We start from the raw sequence: 25,807 nt of genomic DNA, 5'->3' as shown, positions 1-25,807 counted from the left end.
CCACTGCCCCTGCAGGTGACAGCCACCATCCCACTGAATTCTCCCGCCAGTCCTAGGGCACAGGTACCGTAATCTCCGTTTGTGAGGTGGGAAAACGGAAGCCCAGAGGTTCAAGTACTTGCTCAAGGTCATGTTGCTAGCTAGAGGCAGAATCGGGATTTGAACCCAGTACCTGCCACAAGCAGCAGCTCGCCCCTCATGGCTTGGCTGCCCCGCGCGCTGCGTACCTGCCTTCCGTGGGGCTGGCTGGGGGGCTGCTTCCGGTCCAGGGTTCGGGGCTGCGTCTCGTGTGTCTCAGGGTAGAGTAAGTCCTTGCCTGACGTCGTCCATAGGTTCTGCGCCTTTAGGTGAAGCCTCGTAGAAGGAACCCAGCTTTACTGTGAGTTAATTGACATGAGCAAGAGTTGAGTTCCTGCGGCCTCTTGCTGTCGTTACAATGAAGTGGCGTCCCTCGGGGGCCCGCGGGACAGTGGTTTCAGGAGCGGCGTCCGAGCCAGTCGCATCTGGGCTTCAGCCCACAGGCTGTGCCGACGTTCTCACAGCGAGACTCAGGCGCGTCCGCCCCCGCCCCCCTCTAAGTGCCTGTTGACAAGGGTTCGGTGCCGCAAGGCCTGAGAAGCGCTCAGCGCGGCACCTGGCTCGCAGCCGCGCCTTTGTTACCTGTGGTGGCCCAGGCTGGCACCTGGTGGCTTTGGCCTGCTCGTGGGTGCAGCTCAGAGCAGGCCCTCAAATCTGGAAAACACCGCGTATGCACATTTTTGGCTTTAACAAATTGCCATTTTACGAAGTCCGCAGCCCAGCTTGAACATATATTGCATGTCCCCCTGGGATTCGTTCCAGGACAGGAGCCTCATTATGCAGTTCCAGAGTTTCTCCCATGTTCTCCTGGGGCATGGCCTCCGTCCCCGCCTGCCTGGCCTCCCACGCTGGGGTGTGGGTGGTGGGGACGGGCCGTCCCTGTCAGGCTGTGTTCTGTGGGCTCAGGGGCAGCGTAGAGATGTGAGTAGCTTCCTGATGTCACCAGCGCATGACTGGACTGCTGACCTCGGGGGAGGGGACCTCAGCCGGTCCGGAGGCCTGTCTGGGGGTCTAGTCTCAGGGTGCAGAGTAGCCCCCCACGCTCCGCCCACTCTGACAATGACATTGTTTGTTTCCTGGGATCATTGAGAAAGCCGTCGCATCTGAGTGGCAGCCTGGGTTGGGGCTCTCGGTAGGAGGGTGACCCCAGGCGGGTCAGGGAGACGCCTGAGTCTTTGCTGTCTTCCGGCCAGGGACTCTATCTCACGTGGAAACTCTGGCCCTGAGTAGCGGAGAAAGAGTCCAGGGCTGCGCCTGGTTCGAGACAGTGCTGTGATCGACTTGTGATGTCTGCCAGGGGCACGGGGAGGGGAGAGCAGGCGGATACAGCCCTTGCTTGCTGTGCATGTTGTATTTGGATTATTTCACATCTGTGAAACCAATACAAGCCCCTTGGCAGGCTTGACCCCTTCCTCCGATCACGGGTGTTGTAGGGACCCCCATGCCGAGGACCTGTTTGTGCTGCCTCAGAACTCACAGACGCATCTCTGTTTTCTCTTTCAGTCGAAGAGGGGGAGGCCTCAGACTTCTCGCTGGCCTGGGACTCCTCGGTGACAGCCTCAGGTAAATGCCCCGGGACGGGGTGAGGGGCTCTGGGGGACGGGCTCAGGGGTGCACAAAGCCACCCAGCGGGTTAGGGAAATCACATCCTTCACGTCGTATCCCTGTCTCTGGTCCAGCCTACCCCGTGCAACACGATTTTTATATCCGTTCCATACGGTCAATAAAATCTATTACGAACGGAGGCTACTATGGCCCGATTCTCCATATTAGCTGCGTTTTTTCTTGTGTGGGCGCGTTCAGATGGGCCGCGGTGCCCCCACTGCGCCGGCGTTGGAGCTTCCTGCCGTGGGCATTAGAGCCCACCCATTCCAGTTTAATTGCTCAAAAGCCACTGTCATGGGATGTTTAAGCTCCCTTGAAGTCATGATTCCTGCAGCCGCCTCCCTGGAAGGGGTGGCTTTGCACCCCAGGCCGGCAGCCCTGAGCCCGCGCCTCCGGGGGAGGGAGGAGGGGAAGCTTGCGCCGCTGAGTGTGCGTGGCCACTGCGGGGCGATGGGGCGACTGGGCGGCCAGGCGACTTGGGTTTCCAGCCCTGTCCGCCCTTGCCCAAGCTCCTCCCCCCTGCCTCTGTTTCCCCAGCTATAAAAAGAGGCGGGTGAAGGAGATTTCTCTAGCAGTGAAGTCCTGTGATTAGGAACTGGCTCGGGGTCCTTGGACACTTCTGAATGGCGGTTCCCCTGTTGGTTTGGTATCTGGCCGGCGCCTCTCCTGGGAATGGGGCTCTGGTTCGCTGCCTGGCAGGTGCCCGGTTCATGCTGCCTGTCCCCTGCCGGTCCCCTGCCTGTCCCCTGCCCCGGGAACCTGAGCAGCCAGCCCTGGCCCCCGGGGGAGCTGGGGCCAGTTCGGTCTTGTGGAGTCTTGGGCCTGATGAGTCCTACCAGGGAGTCATTTAGTCCAAGCTTCTCTTTTAGGTGTGGAAACTGAGGCCGGGAGAGAGATTTGCCTGCCTCGGTAGTTCCACAAATGTGGTGTTTGGCATCAGGTGTGTGGACGTTGAGCTCTTGAATGGGTTACACATCGCATCTGTGACATTATGGTTATTTTGTGACTTAAGATGATGCTGAAGTCACTTAAGTGAGAAAATTAAGTTGGCAGAGTTTTGACTGATAGCACATGATCCTTGGATTCGGCAGAAGTCCTGGGGGTGGCTCAGAGGTGACCGAAGTTTGGGGAGCGCTGGTGTGCATTGCACAGAACGGAAGGGGAGCGAGAGCTGGCCCTCGAACCCAGGTCCCTGGACTCGCGGCCCAGAGCTCCTTCCTGCAGGATGCCCGGAGAGCCTGGGGGTCCCGCTGGGGTCCTGGCTGACCCAGGCTGGGGCTCTGTTGTCCCTGCAGGTGCCTAGCCCTTGGTGGCTGTAGCTGCCTCCCCAGGAGGGGTCTTGCCTGAAGCCGGAGGGGGCTGCTCAAATCCTCGGGAGGAGAGTCCGGCATTAGGGCACGCCGTGGGGTCCCTGCTGGGAAGGATGGGAGAAGGGGCCGCTGTGTAGCCCTGCCCCGTCTCCTCCTGTGCGGGGGACGCACTCCCCGTGGCTGGAGTGAGGCTGTCCGTTCCCACGTGGCCTCCGGGCGTCCTGACCGACGTGGGGGCTTGTGCCCAGACTTGCCGCCAGCTCTGAAGAGGATCCCCGCTGTTCCCCAAACCCCAGACCAGCAAAGCGTCCAGCCTGCTTGGTGTCCATACAAGGTCCCCCTCCCGGCTGTCTTTCCAGGGGTTCCGGAGGCGGTGAGGTGAAGGAGGGCATCGGCAGAGGTCACGGGGGGTGGAGAGCCCTGGGCGGGGCACCTCAGTGCCGGGGCTGCACACCTGAGGCAGTGAGGCGTCGGTGTGTGCAGAGGGCGTCGTGTGTGCAGAAAGCGCCCTTGTGTGCAGAAAGCAGGGGTGATTTGGGGGCTCTGAGTCCACAGTGGAACGGCAGGTCTGTTGGGGGCGCAGAGTGGCGGAGCTTGTGGGACTTGCCCAGTTCCCTCCAGGACCTGAGCAGGTGTGTTGGGGGGACATGATGCACAGCTCGTCTGCGCCCCTCGGGGCCCGGGGGCTCTGCAGTGCCCGTTGGCTTTGCGTTTACTGCTGGGAGGTGGGAAAGGGAAGGCGCAGGGGCCGGGCATCGGATCATGCACAGCCCGGCAACGGACTGCTGTTTTCTTTGGCCCGTCCTGGTGGTTTTTACAGTGCGTGCATGTGTTAAGTTGTCCCTTCCAATTTTTCTCGGACTGGGCTGTTAAAGGCAGCTCGTATTCCCTGAGCCTGGAGCTCGCGAGATGGCCCGAATCCTGGGTGGCAGGGCCCAGTCGGCCAGCTCGGGAGGCAGCCCTGGACCTGGACGGGCCGGGGCTCGGGGGGAGTGTCACGTTTATTGAGCACTTCTGTGGTGTGTGCCAGGAACGGAGAAATGTCCACAGCTTCCCCCAGCCAACCCCATGGGGCGGGTGCCACAGTGAGCAGCACCTCCAAGCCTCTCCCTGGGCTGGTTCCATCTGGTGGGGGGCCAGGGCCAAAGGCCTGGCTGAAGCTGCTTTAGTGTAACGCCTATATTAAGTTGAGACAACGTCACCTGGCCGCATCCGAGAATGGAGGCAGGTGCCAAGGAAGATTATGGAGGCACAGAGCCCCCCGGGCACCCCCGGTGCCGCTGCTGGGAACCGCCATCCTCATGTGGGGGGAGTGGCAGGGAGGCTTGGCACGGTGCGGTGGCGGACCCTCAGTCCCAGCCAGTGAGCTGTGGAGCAGGGACTTGAACCCAAGTCCTCCTGCTGCCAGAGCTGGGGGTGTGACCGCTGCAGCACCTGGCACTGGGAGACAGACAGCTGAGCAGAGCCCTGGAGCCAGGGCATCATGAGGACTTAGGGAAGCTCCCTGGTGGTACAGGTCCCAAGCTGATGGAGGGTCCTTGGCTCATCAGACCAAAGGAATGTAGGGGTGAGTTGAGCAAGGTGGGCGGGGACATTTTAGCGGAAGAATGTAGGACAGCAGGCAGGGGCAGCTCCTCTGTGGGGGGCCCCGCCAGCCGGGCGCAGGCTTCTCACTGCGCCTTCCTCCGCTAGCCTCGCCCTGGCTCTGGGCTCATGGTGGAGGACCCCGATAAAGAAGTGAACGCACAGCAAACTCTGTGCCCGCCCCTGGCTCCCCAGCCCACGTGGAGTCTGTGGCCTTGGCCCCAGGACAGCCCGGCCGCTCTATCTGCACCTTGACAGTTGATGGGGTCCCGGCCCGGCCCGGCCCGGCAGGGTGCGGGGCAGAACGATCAGCTCAGAGCATCGGGCTCTGGCCTGGCCGGGGGTCCGGGGCGGGGGCCGGCCCGCTCTTGCCTCCCAGCTGGCAGCAGAGCCCAGCAAGGAGCACGTCCTCCGGGGCCCAGGTGTGGGGGTGCTGAGCAGGTGCAGGGTTGGAGACCACTTCCCTGTGGACCCCGACGTTGCTTGCCCATGAAATGGGGGGTGAGGAAAGTACCTTATAATAAGGCAATTGTGAAAGTTGTTTGTGAAGGTCCCATAGGGGACTCAAGGTCAAAGGCCCACCCAAGGTGGGCGGGGCGCGCAGGCGAGTGGGTCGGCGGCTGTGACCTGCCACACAGGCCCTGTCGCGGGGGCACCTGGCCCTCAGCGCCAGCCGACTGTGCCAGGGCGCCTGGGCCCCGCGTTGCCACGTCTTCTGAGTTTTTAAAAGAGAAACCAGAAAACTGGATTTGTATACAAAATCATTACATTAAAAACAAAACAAAACAACTCATATCTTCTAAAAAAAACTTTATGGAGATATAATGTATGTATCGTACAATTCATCCATGTAAAATGCACAAGTCAGTGGATTTCAGCGTATTCAGAAATATGTGCCCCATTGCCTGAGTCAACACAGGACACTTTCATGGCCTCAGAAATAGCCCTGTACCCCTCTGGGGTCATTCCCTGTCCTTCCGGCACCCTCTGCCCTCAGCGACCGCTGATCTGATTTCTGTCTCTGTGGATTTGCCTGTTGTGGGCATTTCTTATGGATGAAATTATCGAATATATAGTCTTTATTGCTTTGCTGCTTTTGTTTAACCAAAGGTTTTAAAGGTACATCCACGCTGCAGTTTGTCTCAGTCTTTCATTCCTCTTTGTGGCTGAGTGGTCCCCACTGGCTGGTTAGGCCACGCGTTGCTTACCCTCTCACCGGTGGACGGTCGTCTGGGCTGTGTCCACCTTCTGCTGTTGTGAATAGTGCTACTGTGAAGGTTTATGTATGAGTTTGTGTCTGCCACTTGTTTTCAGCTTCGGGGGCACCTCCCTAGGAGCAGAATGGCGGGGCCGCGTGGTGATTCTGCGTCTCACGTTCTGCGGCACTGCCCGGCTGCTTTCCGTGCCGGGTGCGCCGTTTTACGTGCCATCGCGAGTTCGCGTGGGCCCGTTCCTCCATCCTTACCACCGCTGGCCGTTTTCCTGTCTTTGTTTACTATTTCTGCTTGCCTCCTTGTGTCAAGTGGTGTGTCATTTTGGACACCTCATTTTTGAAGAATGCTGTTCAAGTCAAAGAAAACTCCTGCGCCAGCTGAGGTCAGCTTGGCCACCACTTTGGAGGTGGCTAAGTGTGGCTTTCCCAAGGGGCCGTTGCCCAGGCCTGCCGTTCCAGGCCTCTGTGTCCGCCTCCCGGCCCCTCAGCCCAGCGAGGAGCCCGCCTCCCCTTCAGTGCCTCCTCTCTTTCCCCCAGAGCCTTGGGAATGAGGCCACGCGGCGGTTGTCACCAAGACGACTGTGGGCCCTGCGGCGCGGGGTTTCGCGGGCCGGCCCAGCTACGCTGAGTTTAAGCTGGGAGCCGTTGCATCGCAGTCTCACTGGAGTCTCCCACCTCTCCGGGCTGAGTTTCGGGACAGATGGGGCTTCCTTCCAACATGGCTGCTCGGGACCCAGCCTGGGAGGTAGTGGGATGAGGGCTCGGAGACGGGGAACAGTTAGTTTGTTAACAAACGCTCGTTGTCAGTGCCTGGGCAGGCTAGCCAGGTTTATTTCTGGCATGGTGGCAGACACGCTGGTGGCAGGAGAGGAGCCCCCCAGCTCATCCGTTGTTTGCGATGGCCCGGCAGCCCGAGGCCTCGCTGGTGCGGCTGGAGTGTGAGGCCTTTCTGCCATGACCTCACACTCGTTGACGGGCCTCATTGTCCTGGCTAAGGGCACCGTTACTCCCATTTCTGAGCTGTGTCTGGGAGCCAGACTCCTTCTCTGTGCGTCTCATGTTTGGAAGCTGAGGCACAGAGATGCATATGACGAGCTCCAAGGTCCCACAGCCGGGGCGTGGCAGAGCCGGAGTGTGAGCCCCGGCGGCTCATGCGCAGATATGGCACCTAGACTGTGAATGGCCGGCCCGCCGGTGAGAACTGGTCCGGGCCCTTCATGGTCCAGGGGGCACCCAGAGGCTCTCTGCGGGCTCAGCTCTGTGGCCAGGCCCCCCACCCCCGCCCTGGGGCAGGCGCAAGAGCCTCACCGGGCCAGGCGGCTGGTTGGCATCCCGGAAGGAGGAGGGAACGTGAGCTGAAGGCCTGGCAAACATTCTGGCCTGCCGTCCCTGCGCCCCTGCTGGGGCTGGCGCTGGGTGCTGGGCGTGGGTGCCGTTTGAGGGGGAGGCTGGCATCAGGACGGGGGGGCTCTGGACCTGCTCCGGTGGAGAGTGGCTGCTCCTGGTGTCCGGGGGGCGTGGGGTGTGGGGCTGGGAGCCTCTCTGGGGAAGGAGTGGGGAGGGGAGGGCCCGGGGCCTCTGGGTTCGGAGGGTGCCGGGGGGCAGGATGAAGACAGAAGAGGCCGGAACCTTCCGCACACCCCCTTCCGCCGGCAGCCTGTGCTTCTGAGCGTCTCGGAGCCGCCTCCCCGCCCCGCCGCTGTTTGCTCAGGGCACGTATTTGTTACCTCAGCCGCATCCCAGAAACTCCGCCGCAGCCTCGTCCTTCCACACACCTGCTGTTCACGTTTCTCTCGGCCCCTTTTCAAGCCCGATCTGCGTGTGAACCTTCTACCTCGAGGAAGCCTGGGGCAGTGGCCGGTGGGATCCACGTGGCCCCGACTCGGCCTGACCTCCGCACGACCCCCGCCCCCGCCCACCTGGCTGCCTCAGGAGCTGTCCCTGTCGCTGGGCAGGCGGGCGGGCACCCGCGCCCTGACCCGCCCTCCCCTGCTGGACCCTTGGGCCGTGGTTCAGCGTTGGGCTCCTAAGAACACTGCGGGAGCGGGCGTCGGGGCGCAGGTCTCGTCCCCTTTGGAGCTTTTATTAGGGGCTCCCAGCGCCTTCTCTCATTTTTTTCTTTCAGCCCTGAAATCAAGGCTGGAGGGACTATCCCCGCCCCCTTTCTGCCCACTGGCCCCCCTGGGTCCCTCACTTCAGTCCTGGCCTGTCCGTCCCCACGCCCCCGTGGCCAACGCCAGAAGCTGCCCCGCGCCCTTTGGCTCCGGCTGGCTGGGCTGTGCTGGCCCTCTTGTGCTTGCGCCCCCAACCCAGTCATTTTTCTCAACGAGGACCAGGGGACATTTTAAAGGAGCAGAAAAGTCCTAAATAGATGTAGAATTCCCCAGCATTTTAAAAACTTATGAAGTGCGTTTTTATGTGGGGCCAGCTGGGGAGCCTCTCGTTAGCTCTGGCGGGGCGTCTGCGGGGAAGGAGCTAAGTGGAGCCAGGCAGGCTGGGTAGGAAGGCGCGGTGGCCCCGAGCGCACCGGGGGAGCGTGGCAGGCATGCGCCGGCCAGTCTGCACCGCGGCCCCCCAGCAGGCCGGCCCGGGCTGCGCCTTTGTTAGAGCTGCTTCCCCAGGCTCGGGAGGCCTCAGAAACCTTCAGGTGCTGACTGGAGCCGAGAGGGGCCACTCTGTTGCCATGGTGAGCAGCCCACGAGGTAGGGCATCTGTGCCCCGTGCACCCAAGGGTACGCACTTGCGTGTGCATGCGTGTGTGTGCCCAGGTGCCGCAGCCCCGACGCGTCTCCCCCGGGCCCTCTGGGGGCTGACTTGGACCCGCTCTCCGAGGGGTGTGTGGCATTTCCTGCCCACCCCTTCCTCTGGCTCTGGACCAGCTTGGGACGCCTGCTGGGCTGCACTCCTGTCACTTCCTCTGTGTCGTCTTTGCTTTGCACACGTGTGCACGAGTGTGCGCTGCCTGGGGTGTGTAACTCCATTTCCCTCCCCTCTGGCCTGGCTGCTGCTGTCGCGTCCGTGGAGTGGGCCGAGCTGGCTGGTTTAGCCCCTCTCGTTGGACCTGGGGCTTCCGTGGAGGCAGGGACTCTGCCTTTTGTCTCGGACCCGCAGCCCGGCACCCAGCAGCTGCTCTGTGCCCTTGTTCTTGGCGTGGTCGCGGTCTGCTCCCAGCCTTGGGGACTTAGAGCCATTCACCCCCGGTCCCCCTTCTGGTGGGGTTTGGCTTTTCGGGGGTGTCAGTAAGGAGGGAGGGCTGGTCCCCAAGCTTGGGTGCTCCCTGAGGACAGGACAGAGTCTCAGTGGTGTGGGCCCCTCCCTAAGGCCGGAGGACCCCAGTGAGGGTGGTGAAATCAGCAGTCCTCTGGTGACTTGAAGCCTGGCTGTGTGCGGGTGTGGTTGGGATGTGGCACTGTCCCTTGCGACTTTGGGGAGGCCTGCTTGTGTTGCCCCAGTGTGGCTTACACCAGGTCTGCGCAGCATAGACGTTTGCGCAACTCTGGGGATCTTGTTACAGAGAGAGTTCTGACTTTGTGGTCTGGCTGGGGCCTAAAATTCTGCATTTCTCTCTGGCCCCGGAGTGGTGCTGACGCTGCTAGCGCACCCTGAGCCCTGAGCAGCGAGCGCTGAAGGGGTTGGATGAGTTGAACCCTCTTGGCCGCTCCCCTTGGCCTTCATCTGGCTGGTTCCTCTGCCTGTGGAGTTCAGCCGAGACAACACCTCCTCCAGGAAGTGCGCCGTGATTGCCCTGCCATCATTATTGCGCCTTCCTTTGTGCCCCTGAGCCCCGGAGCTTGCCCTGGTCTTGGCCCTCACTCTCCTCTCCTTGGCTGTGATGTTCCTTCCGTACGGACCCAGGCCCCTTGCTGCAGTGACCAGGTGCGATTTTCTGTGCTTTCAGAGCCTGGCACTGGCTTAGTAACTGGCATGTGCCTGATGCGCATTTGCCAAGGTGGGGAATTCACCGCTGCCTCTTTGTCTGTCTTTGCCCTCGGCTGTTTAGGGCCAGATCTTTGTTCACTTTGTCAAGAGCAAGAACTAGTTTTGAGGTTGAGATACTTACTAGCTGTGTGACTTAGTGTCAGCTACCTAACCTCTCTGTGCTGCCTTTCCTGAGGTCGGGATAATCGTCCTGCTTTGGGGGGCCATTGTGAGGGTTACAGCAGGGAATCCATGTGGGTGAGCTTTCGCCTCGTGGGGGGTGCCTGGTGTTCTGTGTTTTCATTCTCACTATTGGTAACACACCGAGGGGCCCGTCCCCCGTCTCCCTTTGGGAGTGGCAGTCTCCAGACAGTGACACGTGGGCAGGGCGCTCTCGTCGTCACCCTCTTGTGGGGTCGGGGTGGAATTGAATCCTCAGGGGGCCTTCCTTGCTCATGCTGACCCAGCTGGTGGGGTGCGGCTCATTTTCCAAGAGGAAAAGGCTGGGGGGGGGGGGGGGGTTGGTGGGCAGGGTCCACTCTGAAAGGCCCTGCGGCTGTCACATGATCAGCCTCCTTCCCTGGGCGGGGCCTGACGCTGAGGCTGCAGCCAGGGGTCAGTGCCCAGGAGGAAATGGCCAAGGTCAGGCCTATCCTGTTGCCTGGCCGGTCCTGGCTTCCTGGGCGGGCACTCCGCAGGGCCCGGCGCCTGGGTTGGGCATGGTCGGCGCTGTGCCAGCTGGTGCCCTGCCGGAGGCTGTGGCGGCCTCCAGGGGTTAGCTGGGCTGTTGTCCTCTCAACGGATAGTCTCTTAAAATCCCCGTGCGCAAGGCAGGTGTGCGCTCACACGCACACGCGCGCGTTAGGCTGACCCTGGCTAACCGATGCCATTGGTTTGCCCACGCTGGTCGTTCCTCTCCCTCTGTCGAGGTTGATTGCTTTAACTGGTGGCCGCTGGCCGTGCCCGGTAGTAGTTAGCACATCCCATTGATACTGGATCCAGTAAACGGGACACGTTTTTGCTTATGCTAGTCTACTTCTCAGGAACAAATGCTTCGCAAACCCTGCAGGCTTACAGAGGCAGGGGCTGCGCCTGTTTCGCTCGCTGCTGTAGCCTCAGCAGCTCGCTGTTATTACGAGCAACCGCAACAACAATGACGGAAAGAAGAACCATGTAGTGAGCATTAGCCGGTGCTGGGCTTCAGCTCGCTGAGCCCTCCTTAGCCACAGGCGGGAGGGAGCCTTCCCCGGTCTCACAGGCGGGCAGGGACGCTCGGAGAGGCTGAGCGGCGTGCAGGGCTTCCGAGCTAGCGCGTCCCCGCGGGCCAGGGCAGGGACGGGAACGTGGGCTGGCTGTGCCTGAACCGAGGGCCCACGCTGCCACTGCTGACTCACAGCGACGGGGCCTCCGTGGAGAGGCAGCATGTCCTTGTGGGGTGGTGAGCACCGGGATGTGCTAAGAGCCCTAACGGGTTCGCTACAGCAACACACCATTAGTGAGGGAGAGGCCACCAGGGCTGGCGTGGGACTAGGGGACTGAGGGTGGGCACACGCCCGAGAGAGCTCTTCCACAGTGACGTGTAAGCTCATAAGTTGTGTGTGTGCGGGCACATGCACACACAACCCACACATGGACTCGCTCACAAACAGAAGCATACATGTGCATATATTCACACACAGCTACACATATACACTCCCATAGAGGCACTATACATGCTCACACATGTCGACACACACTCACATGTGCTTCCCCCCACAACACACACAGCGCGCGCACACAGACACCCACCTGTGTGCCCCTCCATGTCGCACACATGTATGCATGTGCACAAACATGCAACATGGAGGCAAACACAAGCGCATGTACAGATGCACACATGCCTTACAGTGGGGCTCTCTGTGTCTGGGGGCTTCACACCATGGATTCAGCCAACTGTATATCGAAAGCGTTCGGAAAAAATTCCCAGAAAGTTCCAAAAAGCCGTACTTGAGTTTGCCACACCCAACGCAGAGTCCATGAGAAGGACATGAAGGGCAGGCAGACCCTGCCGCAGCCTCTGTGCAGACTCAGGGTCTGTGCCAAAGCCGCGCCCCCTGATGCAAGGGCCTGCGCGTTGGCGGGTGTCGGTGCCCGCAGGCCCCGGGACCGGTCCCCGCGGATCCCGAGGGGGCGTGGCACGAGTGTGCCCACCCGTGCCCCAGACATGCGCGCACACACCCCCACCTGCCCTCCGCACCCCAGGCTTGCGCACGAGCAGAAGGAGCCTGCTTCTGGGATGTCCGTCTTCCAGAAGGAGGACAGTGCTCCCCGCAGGCAGCGGCCCAAGATGTCCGGCTTGTCTCCTTGCTCTCTGTTTTCTTTGGTTCCTTTGTTGCACCCTCGGGGCCTTAGACTTTCTTCCCGTCCAAAAATCTGCGCCCCTGCTGTGGGACCCGGCGCTGGGCTGGCTGGCGAGATGCAGACCCCGCGCCCATCTGCCCGTCCGCCTGCCGGGCCGGCTCTGGCCCAGAGACGCCCCCTCCCCCAGCTTGGACACGGCTTCATTTCCACCCTGCACCTGCCCCTTTAAGAGTCCGTGGCCTGGTGGGGCTGTCCCCGGTGTCGGGCTGGGGGAGGCTGGACAGCTGTGGTGGGGGGAGCTTTGTTAGCTCCCAGGGGCCTCTTGGAGCCGGAGCGATGCTGGGGAAACTGAAACAAAGGCCGACAATGGCCTCCTTCCCTCCCTGGGCGGCCTCGGAGCAGGGCCTGCCTGGGCGGCCTCTGGGGGCCCCTGTTATTTCCTGTGCTGGCTGCGGGGCTCCCGGCCAGCCGCAAATGGGCAGGAAGCAGGCCGGGCATCTCCTCCCCGCCCGCTGGGCCGGCCTCCTGGGCCAGCGTCGCCGCTGCCGGGAGCCCGGCCAGCCCGGCCTGCCTGCTCCACTGAGCTCCGCACCAGCCTGTGCAGCCGAGGCCTATCCTGCTTGGGTCTGCCCAGGTGCCCCGGGCGGGGAAACCTGACCCCGTCCCTGCCGACCTCTCCCTCCTGCACACCCCATGTGCTCCCGCCGCCTGCGCCGGGGGTCCCGTTTCTGCCACCCGCGCCTTCGCGGTCGGAGAGCTCGACCCCATAGAACTGAGGATGAGGTCAGGCAGGAGCAGTGTGTTGGCTATTAATTAGTGCCTCGGGGATGGTGCTAGAAGTAAGCCTAGATGGAACCTTAGGGTCATGCTTCAGGTTAAGGTTAAGGTTAGGGTTGGGCTCAGCCAGCCTGAAAGACCAAAAACACAGGGGTTAGAACTGGGACTTGAAGTAAACAGATCTTCGTTGTAGTCCTGGGTTCCCCCCATGTCATGTGCGTCACTGAATTATCGGTGTCTCCGTGGGCCGCGCCGGGTGACGCTGGCCGCCAGGACTCAGAGCTGCCTGCCGCCACGTCTCACCAGGAGCAGTGAACACATGGCATCCCCGTCAGCTGTCAGCTGCGAGGCTGGACCCGAGGCATCACTCCCCGTCCCAGGACTGAGTTTTCTGATCGGTAAAGTGGGATGCAGAAGCCCTACCTGGGGGCATTGTTAAAAGGATAACAATGTTCCTAAAAGGGTGAAGAGGTCACGTGTTCAGCACAGAGCCGGGCACACAGTGAGCACCCAGAAGTGCCAGCTCTGGTGACTGCTAATGAAACCCGATGAGGTGGCCCAGGTGTCACGAGGCAGCTAAAATAGTGACAAAACAACCCATTATGCCAGCAGCCTACGGTGAGGGTCACTGTGCGGGTGAGCTTCCTGGCAGCCTAGGCAAAAAGTGAAATAGGATGGCAGGCAGAGTGGCTGCCTGTCTGTTTCAAGTGCTTGGGGCAGACGACAGTCGGTCCCTGGCACCAAGCGCTGAGGAATTTACTGTGTGCGTCCTCATTAATCATTGAACACACAACAGGCAGTGTCTCAGGAGCAATTTGGCACACGACACAGAAACATCCTTCTGAAATTGGCCCTGGAAATACACTCAGTCCTCAGAGCACGCCGCAGCCATGGGTGACCTGCAGCGCGGCCTGGAGGGATCTAGGCCGAGACGAGGCCACTGTTCTGGGTGCCGGGTCACCTGCAGGCACGCGCACTTGTTGCCTGCGGGAACTCGTGAGTCTGTGGTGCGCCAGTGGGTGCAGCGAGTCTTGGGGAGGCCCTTCAAAAAAAATTGTTTTTAAATCCTCACCTGAGGATATTTTCACTGATTTGGGAGAGAGTCGGGGTGGAGGGAGAGAAGCATCAGTCGGTTGCCTCCTGCACGTGCCCCTACCGAGGATCGAACCCACTACCTAGGCACATATCCTGACCAGGGAGCGAACCTGCAATCTTTTGGTATAAGGGACAACGCTTCAACCCACTGAGCCACCCAGCTGGGGCTCTTTATGTGTTTTTGACCTCAGAAAGTACTCCCCTTTTTTTTGAGGCCTCCCTCCCCTACTCACGGAGCCTTGGAACAGAGTCTGGGAAGTTGTCTGCATCCTTACGTTTGGAGCTCCGCCGCTCAGGGGACACCTTGCCCCGCAGGCCCCTTCTGTGCCAGACGGTAATCTGGCCGGGCTGGGAGCTTGGGCCGGGCGCGTTTCTCCAGTGTCCACACCCCCTTCTCCCTTTTTACAGGACTATTGCGGTTACTCATTTTATCTGAGTGCAGTCCAGCCTCCAGGAGGGGCAGAGTCAGGGAAACTGCGGCTCAGGAAGGTTACGAGGGCTCAGGGCGGAGGCTTTGGATTCAGGGTCTTTCCGTGGACACATACAAGCCTAAGTGCACCCCAGCGCACTCACCCCCTCTTTGCTCTGAATGTGTGTGTGAACGCTGTCCGGTGCCCGAGCCCTCCTGTCCCGTTCCGCCCCCCGGTTGGCAGGACTGTGGGTCTGCCCGACTCCCCTCCGCACCGCCCCCCGGAGGGCCTGCCAGGGGCCACTGGCCCCTCTGTCTGGCGGGCGCCCTGTGGAGTTTCCATGGTGAGCTCTCCTTTGGGGGCCCCTGGGTGGGACTTTCCATCTGGGTGGAAACCTGACCCGCAGGCCCGGGCAGGAGGAAATGCCTTCCCCAAATGTGGAGAGACAAAGAAAAGAGAGGCGGACAGCCTGGGATTCCAGCCAGAGCCCCTGACTCCGGCAAAGCCGCAGGGCGGCGGACCCCCAGGGGCCTGGGGCCCGCCGCCTAGGACCCACCCCTCAGGGAAGGCCAGAGCCTGGGCGGAGCCCCCTACCCGGGTGGGCGGCCCCGGGGGCTGCGGCCCTGCGCCCGCACCCAGCCTTGCGTTTCTGTGCCTTTGCCGGAGCTCCTGCGGGCCTCAGGCAGCCGGTTGGAATTCGCATTCGCCTCTCCTGGGCAGGCAGGTCCACAGGCCTCGTCTCCTGGGCTCCCTGAAGGAGCACTTTGACCACAGGAGCTGTGACGTACCTGCCGCCCGAGTGCGGAGGCGGAGCCGCAGCGAGCCTGGGGGTCTCGCCCAGTGCCCCTGCCTTGCAGACTGCGGCCTGTGCGTGGGTCATTGCTGGCTCGTCCAGCGGCCCCCAGCCCAGCCGCGCGCGAGCCCCCGGAGAGGGCAAGCACCGTTAAAAGGCGCGGTTGCTGTGGGGGCTGCCTGAGTGAGCCCGAGAGGCAGGCAACCCCGTGCTCTCTCAGGTGGTGGCCTCTGTGGCCCTTCACGGGGCAGGTGGCTCTGACTCTGGGGTTTGAAAATACGAATTTTCACCCCTCACGCCTGAAATAGTAGCCGAGGCCCTTGGAGTAAATGTGCGTCCCCAGCCATGGTGCCCCCTCCTCCCCCGTCCCCGGGCACTAGGGATGGGCCCGCGTCTCACCGACAGGTTTGGGAAGGGGCCCCAGGCCTGAAGGGTGGAGCGTGGCCCAGTGTGCAGGGCTGGGCCGGGGAGGGCGCTGCACTGTCCCCAGCACAGGCTGATGGTCAGTCCCCCCGGCACCAGCCCCAGCCCAGGTCCTAGGGCCCCCCCTGGCTGGGAGACCCCTGCTCAGGGCTTGTCGGGGGTCGGGGGAGAATGGCCAGCCTGCTCCCCTGGCCCCCTGGCCGCTCAGCTGGCCAGCACCCCTCCGCCCTGGCCTGGCGAGGGGAGGAGGGGCCTGGGGCCTGGCCTCTGGCTGCCGGGGGCAGGGCCTCCACCTCGGCTCTGTAGCGCCCTGGCTCTGCAGCGCCCTGGCCCTGGGGCTCAGCTTGGCCTCTTGGCCGGGAGCGAGAAGGCAGAGGAAGGGTGCCTGGGGACTGTTGGACCGTGGGAGCCCTGGACTGCGCGTCTGGGGCCCCACGCCCCAGGCCCGGCTCTGCCGCTGGCCGGATCCAGGGGCTGCCGTGGCCTTGGGGGTCCTGGTGCCGGGCAGGGTGACCCCGTGCAGGGTCTCACTGCAGGATTTAGCTGGGACAGTGGAGACTGAGGAGGGGGACTCACAAGTCCCGGGAACGGCCTCTCACAGGAGTCTCCCCTGTGTCCTCTGTCCTCATTCGGACCCCATACCGGTGCTTGGGCTGTGTCCCTGCCCGGGAATGCCCTCTGTCCCCTGCTGTCACCTATCCGGGGCTATGTGTCCTTCAAGCCCAGCCCATGCCTGCCCTCTGTGAAGCCTTCGCATGTGCTTCCCGGGGCCCGCTCTTTCCACTACCCCCGTCCTGGCCTCAGGGCAGGAGGTCTGTGGGAGGCCATGTGCTGGCTTGTCCCCTCCTTAGCTGCTCAGTGGCTCCATCTCCCCTGCCACTGGGAACCCGTACCTCCCTGCCCAGTAATCCAGCTTGAGCCTGTGCTTTATTCAGTGGCAGACAATGTCTCAGAATGGACATAGTGCGAAAGTTCTACTGAATGTCTAACCACCTTCTCAGTTGCTGCTGGATGCCTCTCAGTGCTACTGTTGCAGGACCTCTCCTTGGTGGCCCATATGATGGCTGTGAGCCTGAGTCACCACCGGCAAGATCTTGACAGGCTTCATTCTGTCCGTCACAAAGGTTCTTGAGCACCTACCAAGTGTGGGCGCCATGCTAGATGGCGAACAGGGCCAATGCCGTCCTTGTGTGCAGTCTCGCAGGGAGATGACGCCCAACGAAGTACACGAATAAGTAGATACATGTTTTCCCTGGAACGTGACCAGCAGGGAGGCCAGTTAGAGAAGGATGGGGTGGTTGGCAGGGGGTGGGGGAAGGGCCATCCGAATGGGGAGGGGGTCAGAGAGGGATCGGTCCCTACAAGGGGTGGGGTGAGCAGTGTCACTGAAGACCAGGAGACGGGATGTTGCCCTGACTGGTGTGGTTAAGTGGGTTGGGTGTTGTTCCGCAAAGTGGGAGGTTGTCAGTTCGATCCCCAGTCAGGCCTCAAGCCTGGGTTGTGGGTTCAGTTGCTCTTGCAAGAAGCAACCGATCAATGTTTCTCTTACATTGATGTTTCTCTCCTCTTTCTCCCTTCCTTCCCCTCTCTCTAAAAATAAATACATAAATGAATAAAAAAATCATTAAAAATAAAAGAAGAAGAATAGGATATCACTGTGGCTGGAACCTGCTGACCCAGGGCAGAGGGGCGGGAGCGGGGGGGAGGCAACAGCAGCCCTCACGGGGTTTGTTTGCAAGAGTTTGTTTTTTGGAGGCAGGTCCAGCAGAATTGATCTCAGGTTGGCTGTCGAGGCTGAGAAGAGGAGAGGGAGGAAGCAGAGGGCTGGGAGCCGCCGGGTGGCAGGAGGTGCCCTCCGGGTGACGGGGGTCCTGGCGGAGCCCGTCGGGGCGGGCGTGACGCTGAGGCTCGAGAGCCCGGCTTCGGCCGTGAGTTTGAGATGCCGCTTGGACGCTGAGCAGACTCTCGAAGGATGGTCCTGTGATCAGGGAGCAGGATGGGACTGAGGCTTATGTGGGTGTCATGCGTGTGTGGTTGGTGCTTGGAGCTGGACGAGTGTGCCCCTCCCAGCTGGTGTGCCCCCCAAGCCAGTGCGCACAGAGAAAAGCATGTTAGGCCTGTGCCCAGGGAGGCCGGAGTGGTAAAGGCAGGGGTGAAGACAGAGGGAAGGGACCCTGGGGGGCCAGGGAGGCAGGAGGGAACTCAGGAGAGGCAGCATCCCAAGACCCAGTGAAGAAGGTCTTTTGGAAGGAGGGGTGCCGGGGCAGGTCCAGAACTTTCTAAAGCAGGGTGCTATGGCCTCGCTGGGACCAGCTCTTCCTGGAGAGGTGGTCGAGTTGCTTGAGATTTTTGCGAATGGAGGGAAGACCAGCCTAGCGAGGCGTCTCAGTCTCTCATGCCTGGCGGGAGGTGGAGCTGCTAAAGCAGCCCTTGCTGGAAACGTTCTGCGGGGCGAGAAGAGACGGGGTGCTGGGGTTAATGAAGTGAACTCTCGTCTGCAGACCGGCCCGTCTGGGGGTGTCTGCGCCGAGTCCCCCTTCCTGTCTTCTGCTTGGGAAGTGTCTCCGCGGCCGGACCAGGGAGGTGCCGGGGAGCTGCAGACTGTCCGCGGCGGAGTCCAGCTGTGAGCCAGCCCTCAGCGCTGCGACCGCCCGCCCCGCGCAGCCAGAGCCCGCCCGCGGAAGTGGGCCAGCCGCACCCCGAACAGGATTAAAGGGACGTGTAATGGATTAAAGATCAAAAATGTTAATTAAGAAATGGTCTTTTCTAATAAGATGCCTTCAAGGGCACAGGCCTGAGAAGGAGGGGGTTTCTCATTTTGGCAACACGGGTTCTGTTGCAAGGAAATTGGTTCACAGACAGTGGGGAGGACCCGACGTAAGTCTCCATTTACAGACATCTCCATCTGAATTAATTAGCAGTAAGAAGCAGGGGCGGGGAGCAGGGGACAGAGTGGCAGGCTGGCAGGTGTGGGGGGTGGCTGGGCAGGGCAGCCGCGTGGACTTCCAAGGGAGCCCACGGGAACATTGTGTCCCAGGGCACATTCCGAGGGGCTTTTGTGGGTCCAACTGCTTTTGGGGTCGAGGACGAGGCCCCAGTTGATGGGAACTTGCTGTGTGACTTTTGGCTGTCCCTGCTCTTCTCTGATCTTCCCTCCAGCTTCCTTTTTTATCTGTCATGGATAACAACAAAACTATCTACCTCCACATCTGTTGGATCAAATAGACTCTTCGACACTGCGATTTGAAACCCATCTGTCTCCGAGGGAATCGACGAGGCTGTTGTCAAAGGCTGGCTGGGTCTTTGTGGGCCTGAGCAGGCCTTGGCCCCTCCGGGTCCCATTTTCCCAGGTTCCCCTGCATCCCAGGAAGGGCGCTGTAGCCCAACCGCTAAGAATTGGGCTCTGGGGTCTGCCAGGTCGCACATTTGAATCCCTCGTCTGCCCCCCGACGTGGGACCTTAGCTTGGTCACTTGACGTCTCTGGGCCTCGGTCTCCTCATCTGTAGCACGGAGCCGGGGTCCCTGCCTCGCAGTGTGAAGAGAGAGGGGAGGTCAGCGGCCTGGGCCAGGGCTCCGTGTGCGGTGCTGGTGCTGTTGTTCTGTTGCGCAGAAGCAGAGGCGTCGCTGTGGGCTCCAGACGGGTCCTCGCTCGGGGAAGGGCAGCCCCGCCTGGTCGGCTCCGGCCTGCAGCTTTCAGTTTCCCGGCCCCTCACGGTGCAAAACCTCGCTGGACAAGAAGCCGAGGGAGGGGGTCACTGCGAGCCCGCGGCTTGCTCTGGAGGCTCCGAGACTTGAGGAAAGTGGGGGCGACAGGGATGCTGACTCAGGACGGGGACACGCTGGGTATGACTGGAGCACGCGTGTCTTCCCACCAGCGCCAGTCTCTCTCCGGCAGGGACGGGGGAGCCTGCGCGACGGGCAAGCGGTGGCCTCTACCGTGCTCGGCTCTGGGTGGGGACGTGCGGCATACCCGGTGGCTGCAAACCCTCGCTTACTTTTTTAAAATATGAAATGACACTCATTGTCTTATTGAACAATATTTGCCTTGAATTGCACTTTTGTCGTTATTAATATCATGACGCCTGCTTGAGTTTGTTGGCCTGCTATACCTTTTCTTAGCATTTTACACTTTTCCCATTGCAGTTTTAAAAATTGTGGGTAAAATACATATATTGAATAATACAAAATTTACATCTTGACCGTTTTCTTTTTTAAAGATTTTGTGTATTTATTTTTAGAGAGAGGAGAAGGGAGGGAGGAAGAGAGGGAGAGAAACTTCAACTGGTTGCCTCTTGTGCGCCCTCTACTGGGGACGTGGCCCGCACCCCAGGCTTGTGCCCCGACTGGGAACCGAACCGGTGACCTTTCGGTTCGCAGGCCGGCGCTCAGCCCGCTGAGCCCCACCAGCCAGGCCGCTGACCATTTCCAAGTGTACCATTCAGTGACACTGAGCCCATTCACACTGTTGTGCACCCGTCGCCGCGGTCACCTCCAGGACTCCGGCATCTTCCCACACTGGACCTCTGTCCTGTGAACGCTCACTCCCCACCCCGTCCCCAGCCCCTGTCAGCCACCATTCTACTTTCTGTCTCCAAACCTGATGACTCCAGAGACCTCGTGTAAGTGGAGTCCTGCAGTATCGGTAGATTTGTGTCTGGTTTATTTCACTGAGTGTAATATTGTCGAAGCTCATCCACAGTGCAGTGTGTCAGAATCTCCTTCCATCTGAGGGCTGAATACTAGTCCATGGGACAGATGGGCCACATCGGGTTTGCCTGTCACCCGTCGATGGACACCTGCATTAGTCATGTGCTCAGGAAGCGCCACACTGGTCTCCACGGCGCCTGCACCATCGCGATACCCTCACGCAAAGCTCTGTCCGCTGGTGGCCTGAGAAGTCACCCAGAGTGTGGCCTCTCCTTGCCCCGACTGGGTAAAGGACGCCAGCGCCGGCGGCCGAGGCTTGCCCGGCTCCCCGATGCAGGTGCCTGGGCAGGCTCCCTGGGTGGCGCCGGCGGCCCCGGCCGGCCCTCCCAGCTCTGGCTGAGCCAGACCGGCTGCTTGCTCCCAGCCCTGCCCCCCGGCGCCATTTCTGCCTCCAGCGGCCACTGACCAGTTCCTTTGTGGTCACGTCCTACTCTCGTCCCAGGGCAGGCTGTCCTTGGCTCCACCTGTGACCCGTTGAGGGCTTTGGCCTACCTGGTGGCAGGTGTCCCGGCCACACTCGTCGCTGGATGTGTTGTAGTCGCTGCTGCTCAGGACTGATACCTTTCAGGCACTTGATTTCTCTGGGCCACGCAACTCAAGGATTAATTTGAGTTACAGACGAGAACTCAACCCTATGAATGGCTGCTTCTTCTTCTTCTTCTTCTTCTTCTTCTTCTTCTTCTTCCACTTCTTATTATTTTAACCAACTGCAATATACAAAGGGTGCGTAGGGGCGAGGAGGCGCCGAAGAGCGCGCCCTCGAAACCAGGGTTAATTAGAAGCCTTCCCGACAGCTTCTGCTCCGTCAGCAACGGAGAAGAGCGTGTAAATAAATCTACTTTCCCTCTGACTCAACGCGTCACAGGCTTCCTCACAGCAGCCACAGTGTGTGCCCGTGCGCGTGTGTTCATTAGCGAAAGAGGCTCCTGATTAGCCAGGTCTGGAAACAGTGATTACGAAGAGCCGGGTTCCACCCTCGATAGGTGTCCTCAGAGAGCAGAGAGGGACTGCGGCTGCGATCTGAGGACTTGCCCGTGCAGGTGGTTTGGGAGGACGCAGGAAGCGTCCCCACGAGTTGGAAGGAGAGGACAGAGGGGGAGAAAGCAGGCGATCCTGTGTGCGGAGGGGGAGTTCTGGGAGCCGCGGTGGACTCCTGCGTGTGGGAGCGCTCGCCCTGGGGTTGGGACCCTCTGTCCCCAGCATCTCTTGCCTGCCCCGAAATCCTGAGTCTCCGAGATCCCCCTGGAATCCTCTCTTGCATTCTGGCTCCAGAGGCTGGAAATGAGACCTGCGGTTGGGGGGGACAGGGCTTGGCCACGCCACGGCCGCCCACCTCTTTCAGGGGCCTTTCACACCTCCCTCCCCCTCCTGGGGAGCAGGGGCAGAGGGGGGAGAGCCGAGCCTTCTCCCGGCCGGCGCCCCCAGGAAGGCTGTCCCCAGGAAGACGGCCGCGCCGGACCGAGCTGGACCGCTGTTGCCGTGAGCGAGCGTTTTGTTCTAGAAATAAGTAGCTCAAAACCCCGAGTGAGAAATTAGTGAACACAAAGGGAGTCGGACCCTGTGGCCGAGCTGCAATTGTCTGCAGGAAGTGCCCAGCCCAGGGGGGCCTTTGAGGGAGGATTTGAGTCCATTCTGCCTGGCGCTCAAGGCACAATGTTGGCAAAAAAGTTTTTTCTTTCCTTCCGCCCTCTCCCCCTCCCCCAGCCCCCCGTAATGATCACATCTCTGGTTTAGCAGCCGAAGGGGCTGCATTTTGTGATGCTGATAAACCTCCTGTGATCCAGAAACCCAGGCAGCGCTGGAGCTCCAGGCGCCAGGTGTCCCAGCTGCACAGGGGACGTCTGATCTCGGCCGTCCAGCAGGGCTGGGCTGGCTGCCCCCGGGCACCGAGCAGCTCTGCGAGGGGGAAAGACCTTGGAAGCCCAGGGCATCCAAGCCCCTCTCGGTGACAGGGGTCCCCAACGGGTGTTCTCCCAGGCTCTGCTTGAATGCCTCCAGGGATGGGAGGCTCACCTCCTCACAAAGCTGCCTGGACCCCAGTGACCGTCACCGGCTCCGTTTATCAAGTACTTACTGAGTGCCAGTAACTACTCAGTGAAACAAACACAGTGCAGACCCTCCGTGAGGCTGGGCGCCGAGGGAATCAGTGACATACGGTGGGCGGACCCTGCCCTCCGGGAGCTTCCACTGGGCTGGGTGTCAGGAGACGAAACACAGCTGATGCAGTGCGGCCTTGAGTTCCCTGGGATCTGAAAGCAGACGGGGCGAGGGGGTGGGGAGCCAGTATCCCTGCTCTCCTGGGGCGCCCGTCCCGACTTTATAAAGCCCACCTGGCCTGGCCCCGACCCAGTCATGCCGACCTTTCAACTCCCGAGCCCTCCCTGCCGCCCTCCCTGCCGGCTCCAGCCGGGGGCCTCGTCGCCGGCTGCGCCCTCCACCGGAGGTCCCCTTCCTCGTCTTCCTGCGCTGGCTTCGGCAGGCCAAGCGCCCGCTTGTGCTAGTGCCCCTCCCCGGAGATGCCTTTTCTGCCGCCCAGCCAACCTGAGTAGGCTCCCTGCCTTGCATCACCCCCTCCTGAGACTTTTCTGACGCTTCATTCCTTGTCACCTGGTAGATTGTGTCCGTTCTGTCGACTGCTGTGTCCCCAGCCCGAGGAAGGCATGAAGGTTCAGAGAGGGTGAGTGGCGGACCTAAGGCCACACAGCTTGTGAGTGGTGAGGCAGGGGTGCGCCTGCAGCCGGCCTGCGGCCACGCCGCACTCCGCCGCCGTGGTGCATTGGTGAGGGATGCTTCTTCTCGCCGGTCCCGCAGGGCCTGGTCTGTCCCCGTGGCCTTTCAGAACAGGCCTGCTCGCCCGGTGTCCCACCTTCCGTGTCTCTGGATGGTTTTCCTCCCCCCTCCTGCTTCCCTTAAAAGGGTGAGATGCACCAAGAGATGTACAGGGCTAGAGTTGTCTGATGATGTTGCCATTGCCATGTGGGGACCAGTTCCGGGGGGACCCCCGGCCCCTGGATCTGTCCGACAGCAGGTGGGGGGGCTGGGAAGGCGGGCAAGCTGCGCAGGTGGGGAAGGGCGTCGCAGCTCCCTCCCGAGGGGCCGCTGAAAGCCCACTGGGCCTGAGCCCCGCCCCTGCGGGGTCTCCAACGCGGCCCCCGGGTGCACGGCTGTCCCATGGGGCCTGCCTGCAGAAGCCAAGCCAGGTGCTGCACCAGGCCACCTGTTTCAGGTGTTTCAGGTGCCTTCCCGGACTCTGTCACTGCCATGTGGGCCTGGGCTTTGGATTCCTGGGTGAATGAATTGTGCGCTGGGTTTGACGTTGCCACATGGTTGTAGGCCCCGCACCCTGACACAGGCCAGTGAGTCTGGTGGGCGGAAGCAGGGGTCCAAGGACGCACCTGCTGCTCTTCGTCTGCTGCCTCCGTGCCACTAAGCCCTCTGGGTGGCACTCGTATCCTCCCGGGGCTGACGTGCCGTAGCAAATCAGAAAACGCGTCCAGCTGTGGTCCCGGCGGGATCCGAACCCAGGTCCCAGCTCACAGCCTGTGCCCGGGCCGCGGCCCTTTGCACAGCGTGGGGCATCCTGCCCACGTGGCACTCGGGCATTTGAGATGCTTGTCACTAAGGTTTGACCAGGCGGAAGTGCTGTACAGAGGCTGTGAAACGCCCTCTCCTTTGTACACTCTCACCTCGCGTCTGGCTCCGGTCTGGACTCCCCACGTTCCCCTCAACCTGGGTACTGGTGCGATTCCGGTACTCCTGCCTGGTCCCCCGGAGGCAGAACGTGATGGTGTGTCCCGGGCCTTCCTCCGGCCCCAGGCTCCCCTCCTGTGCTGGAGGCCCGCTGGCCTCCTTCCGCTCTGGGCACGGCCCCGGCTGTCGGCCACCTCAGCTCCCTGGCGCCCTGCTCCCTGCTTCCTTCCCAGTCTCTGCAGCCCAGCGCCCGGACCGCCCTGCCCAAGCTGGCCTCTCCCTGCCCCCGCCACCTCCTTTATTCCTTCAAAGCGCTGGTTGTTTGAAGACGTGAGTTTGTTCCCCTACGTTTCTGCCGCCGTCTTTCTCCCCAACCAAGAGGGTGTGTCCTCCTCCTCCCTGCTTTGTCCTGGGACGGTCCCTGGCCCACCCAGCGTAGGTCTCGCTCAAGGCCTGCGCACACGTGGCCATGTCTGTTGGGGATGGGAGTGTGAAGCCGGCCCCGGGGGCCCGGGCCTCCTTCCTGTGGCTGCCGGTGCCGACGCCTGTGATTCAGAGCCGGCAGCTGGCAGAGAGGGGAAGGTGGGCCCCAGGGGAGCTGGCTTCCCAGAAACGTCCAGCTCACCGCCCCCACCTGCGCTCCCCCAAGGACAGAAGAATGCAGGGGCTTCCTGGAAACCCTGCTGGCTTGGCCCCGGAGGGTGGGGGTGACTCTGGCGTGTTTAGCTGTTAGTGACGAATCCCAGGAAGCGTCCCAACTCGGTGCCTAGGAGGGGAGAGCCTCCGTGCTGTCTGGCGGAGGAGAGAGGAGAGGAAGCCACCGGCCGAGTATTTCCACAATGGAAATTTTGTCAACTTTCCTTGGGGTCCGTGCGTCTGAGGGAGAGGCCCGGGCAGCTCCGCCAGAGCAGGAAGCGATGCCACGTGTGCATGCGTGCATGCCTGTGAGCGACACGGAGGGGGGCCCGTGTGCCCCCCTCGCAGAACTGACTCCCTGCTGATGGGCAAAGCAAGTTCTTTTCCTGGGGAGCCATTGTCGGCCTTCTGGTCCTGTGTGGTGGCCGCAAACTTGAGGAGAATGAAGACTTCGATTCCATTTTCGAGACCTCAGGACAGTACGTGGGGCAGAGATGCTGAGGCTTGTTCCAATGCAGACTGCTGGGCCTCGTATTCAGACAATGACGGCTGGCCCGTCGCGGGCATTCTAACGGGGTCTCTGTCCAGGTGAGGCCAACCCGGGGGTCCCTTTGCCCTGTCCCTGCAGAAATGGATACACACCTGTAGAATCTTGTCATTCAGAGGCTTCCAGGGTGAAGCCATTTGCAAGGAAGCCTTTTCTGGGACAGAAAAATTGCCACCTCTGCCTGTGGATTCACTGGGACTGCCTCCCTCAAACCAGGAGGTGGAACCCGTGTGATTCCCTCAGACAGACGCAGGCTCTCCAGGCCAACTCCTGGGAGAGGATCGCCGCCCAGAGTCGCGCCGAACGAAGTGCGGCAGGGGGACAGGCCGACCGGCGTGCGGCTCGGGGACTCGTTCCGGTACAACCACGAGTGCGTGTGTCCGTGAACGTGCAATCCCGTTCACGGAAGGCGCCGCCGTGCGGGCCTCCGCGTGGGGAGGGTTCAGGAGGTTTTACTCTTCTCGTGATACTTGTCTGTGTGCTTGTACCTTCCACATCAGTCGTTAATGTCGTCATCATCAGCGGTAACAGCAAAGCTTCATTTTGTGGCAAAGAAGTACTCAGAAACGGAGGAGCAGTTCTCAGGGAGAAAGCTGGGTGGGGCCACCGTCTGCCTTGGCGTGCGACCGGCGTCGGGGACTGGGGAGGCAGAGCCTCAGCTCCGGCTGCTTTGGGGTGGC

The 25,807-nt window shown here is 61.4% G+C and overlaps 1 protein-coding gene across 3 annotated transcripts in view; it reads left to right on the top strand.

Moving 5' to 3' along the window:
• Positions 1 to 25,807, top strand: part of ZNF423 (zinc finger protein 423) — a 300,151-nt gene that overhangs the window by 85,809 nt on the left and 188,535 nt on the right. For all 3 annotated transcript variants that reach the window (XM_054570315.1, XM_054570314.1, XM_054570316.1), the window contains exon 2: positions 1,582 to 1,641. In XM_054570315.1, coding sequence (XP_054426290.1) covers positions 1,582 to 1,641 — 60 coding nt within the window. The remainder of the gene's footprint in view (positions 1 to 1,581; positions 1,642 to 25,807) is intronic.

Source organism: Pteronotus mesoamericanus, unplaced genomic scaffold (assembly GCF_021234165.1).
Source record: "Pteronotus mesoamericanus isolate MK-2021 breed Mesoamerican mustached bat unplaced genomic scaffold, CSHL_Meso_final contig_202, whole genome shotgun sequence".
Lineage (NCBI taxonomy): Eukaryota > Metazoa > Chordata > Mammalia > Chiroptera > Mormoopidae > Pteronotus > Pteronotus mesoamericanus.
The sequence above is the reverse complement of the archived record's forward strand: the minus strand, read 5'-3'. Positions and strand labels throughout refer to the sequence as shown.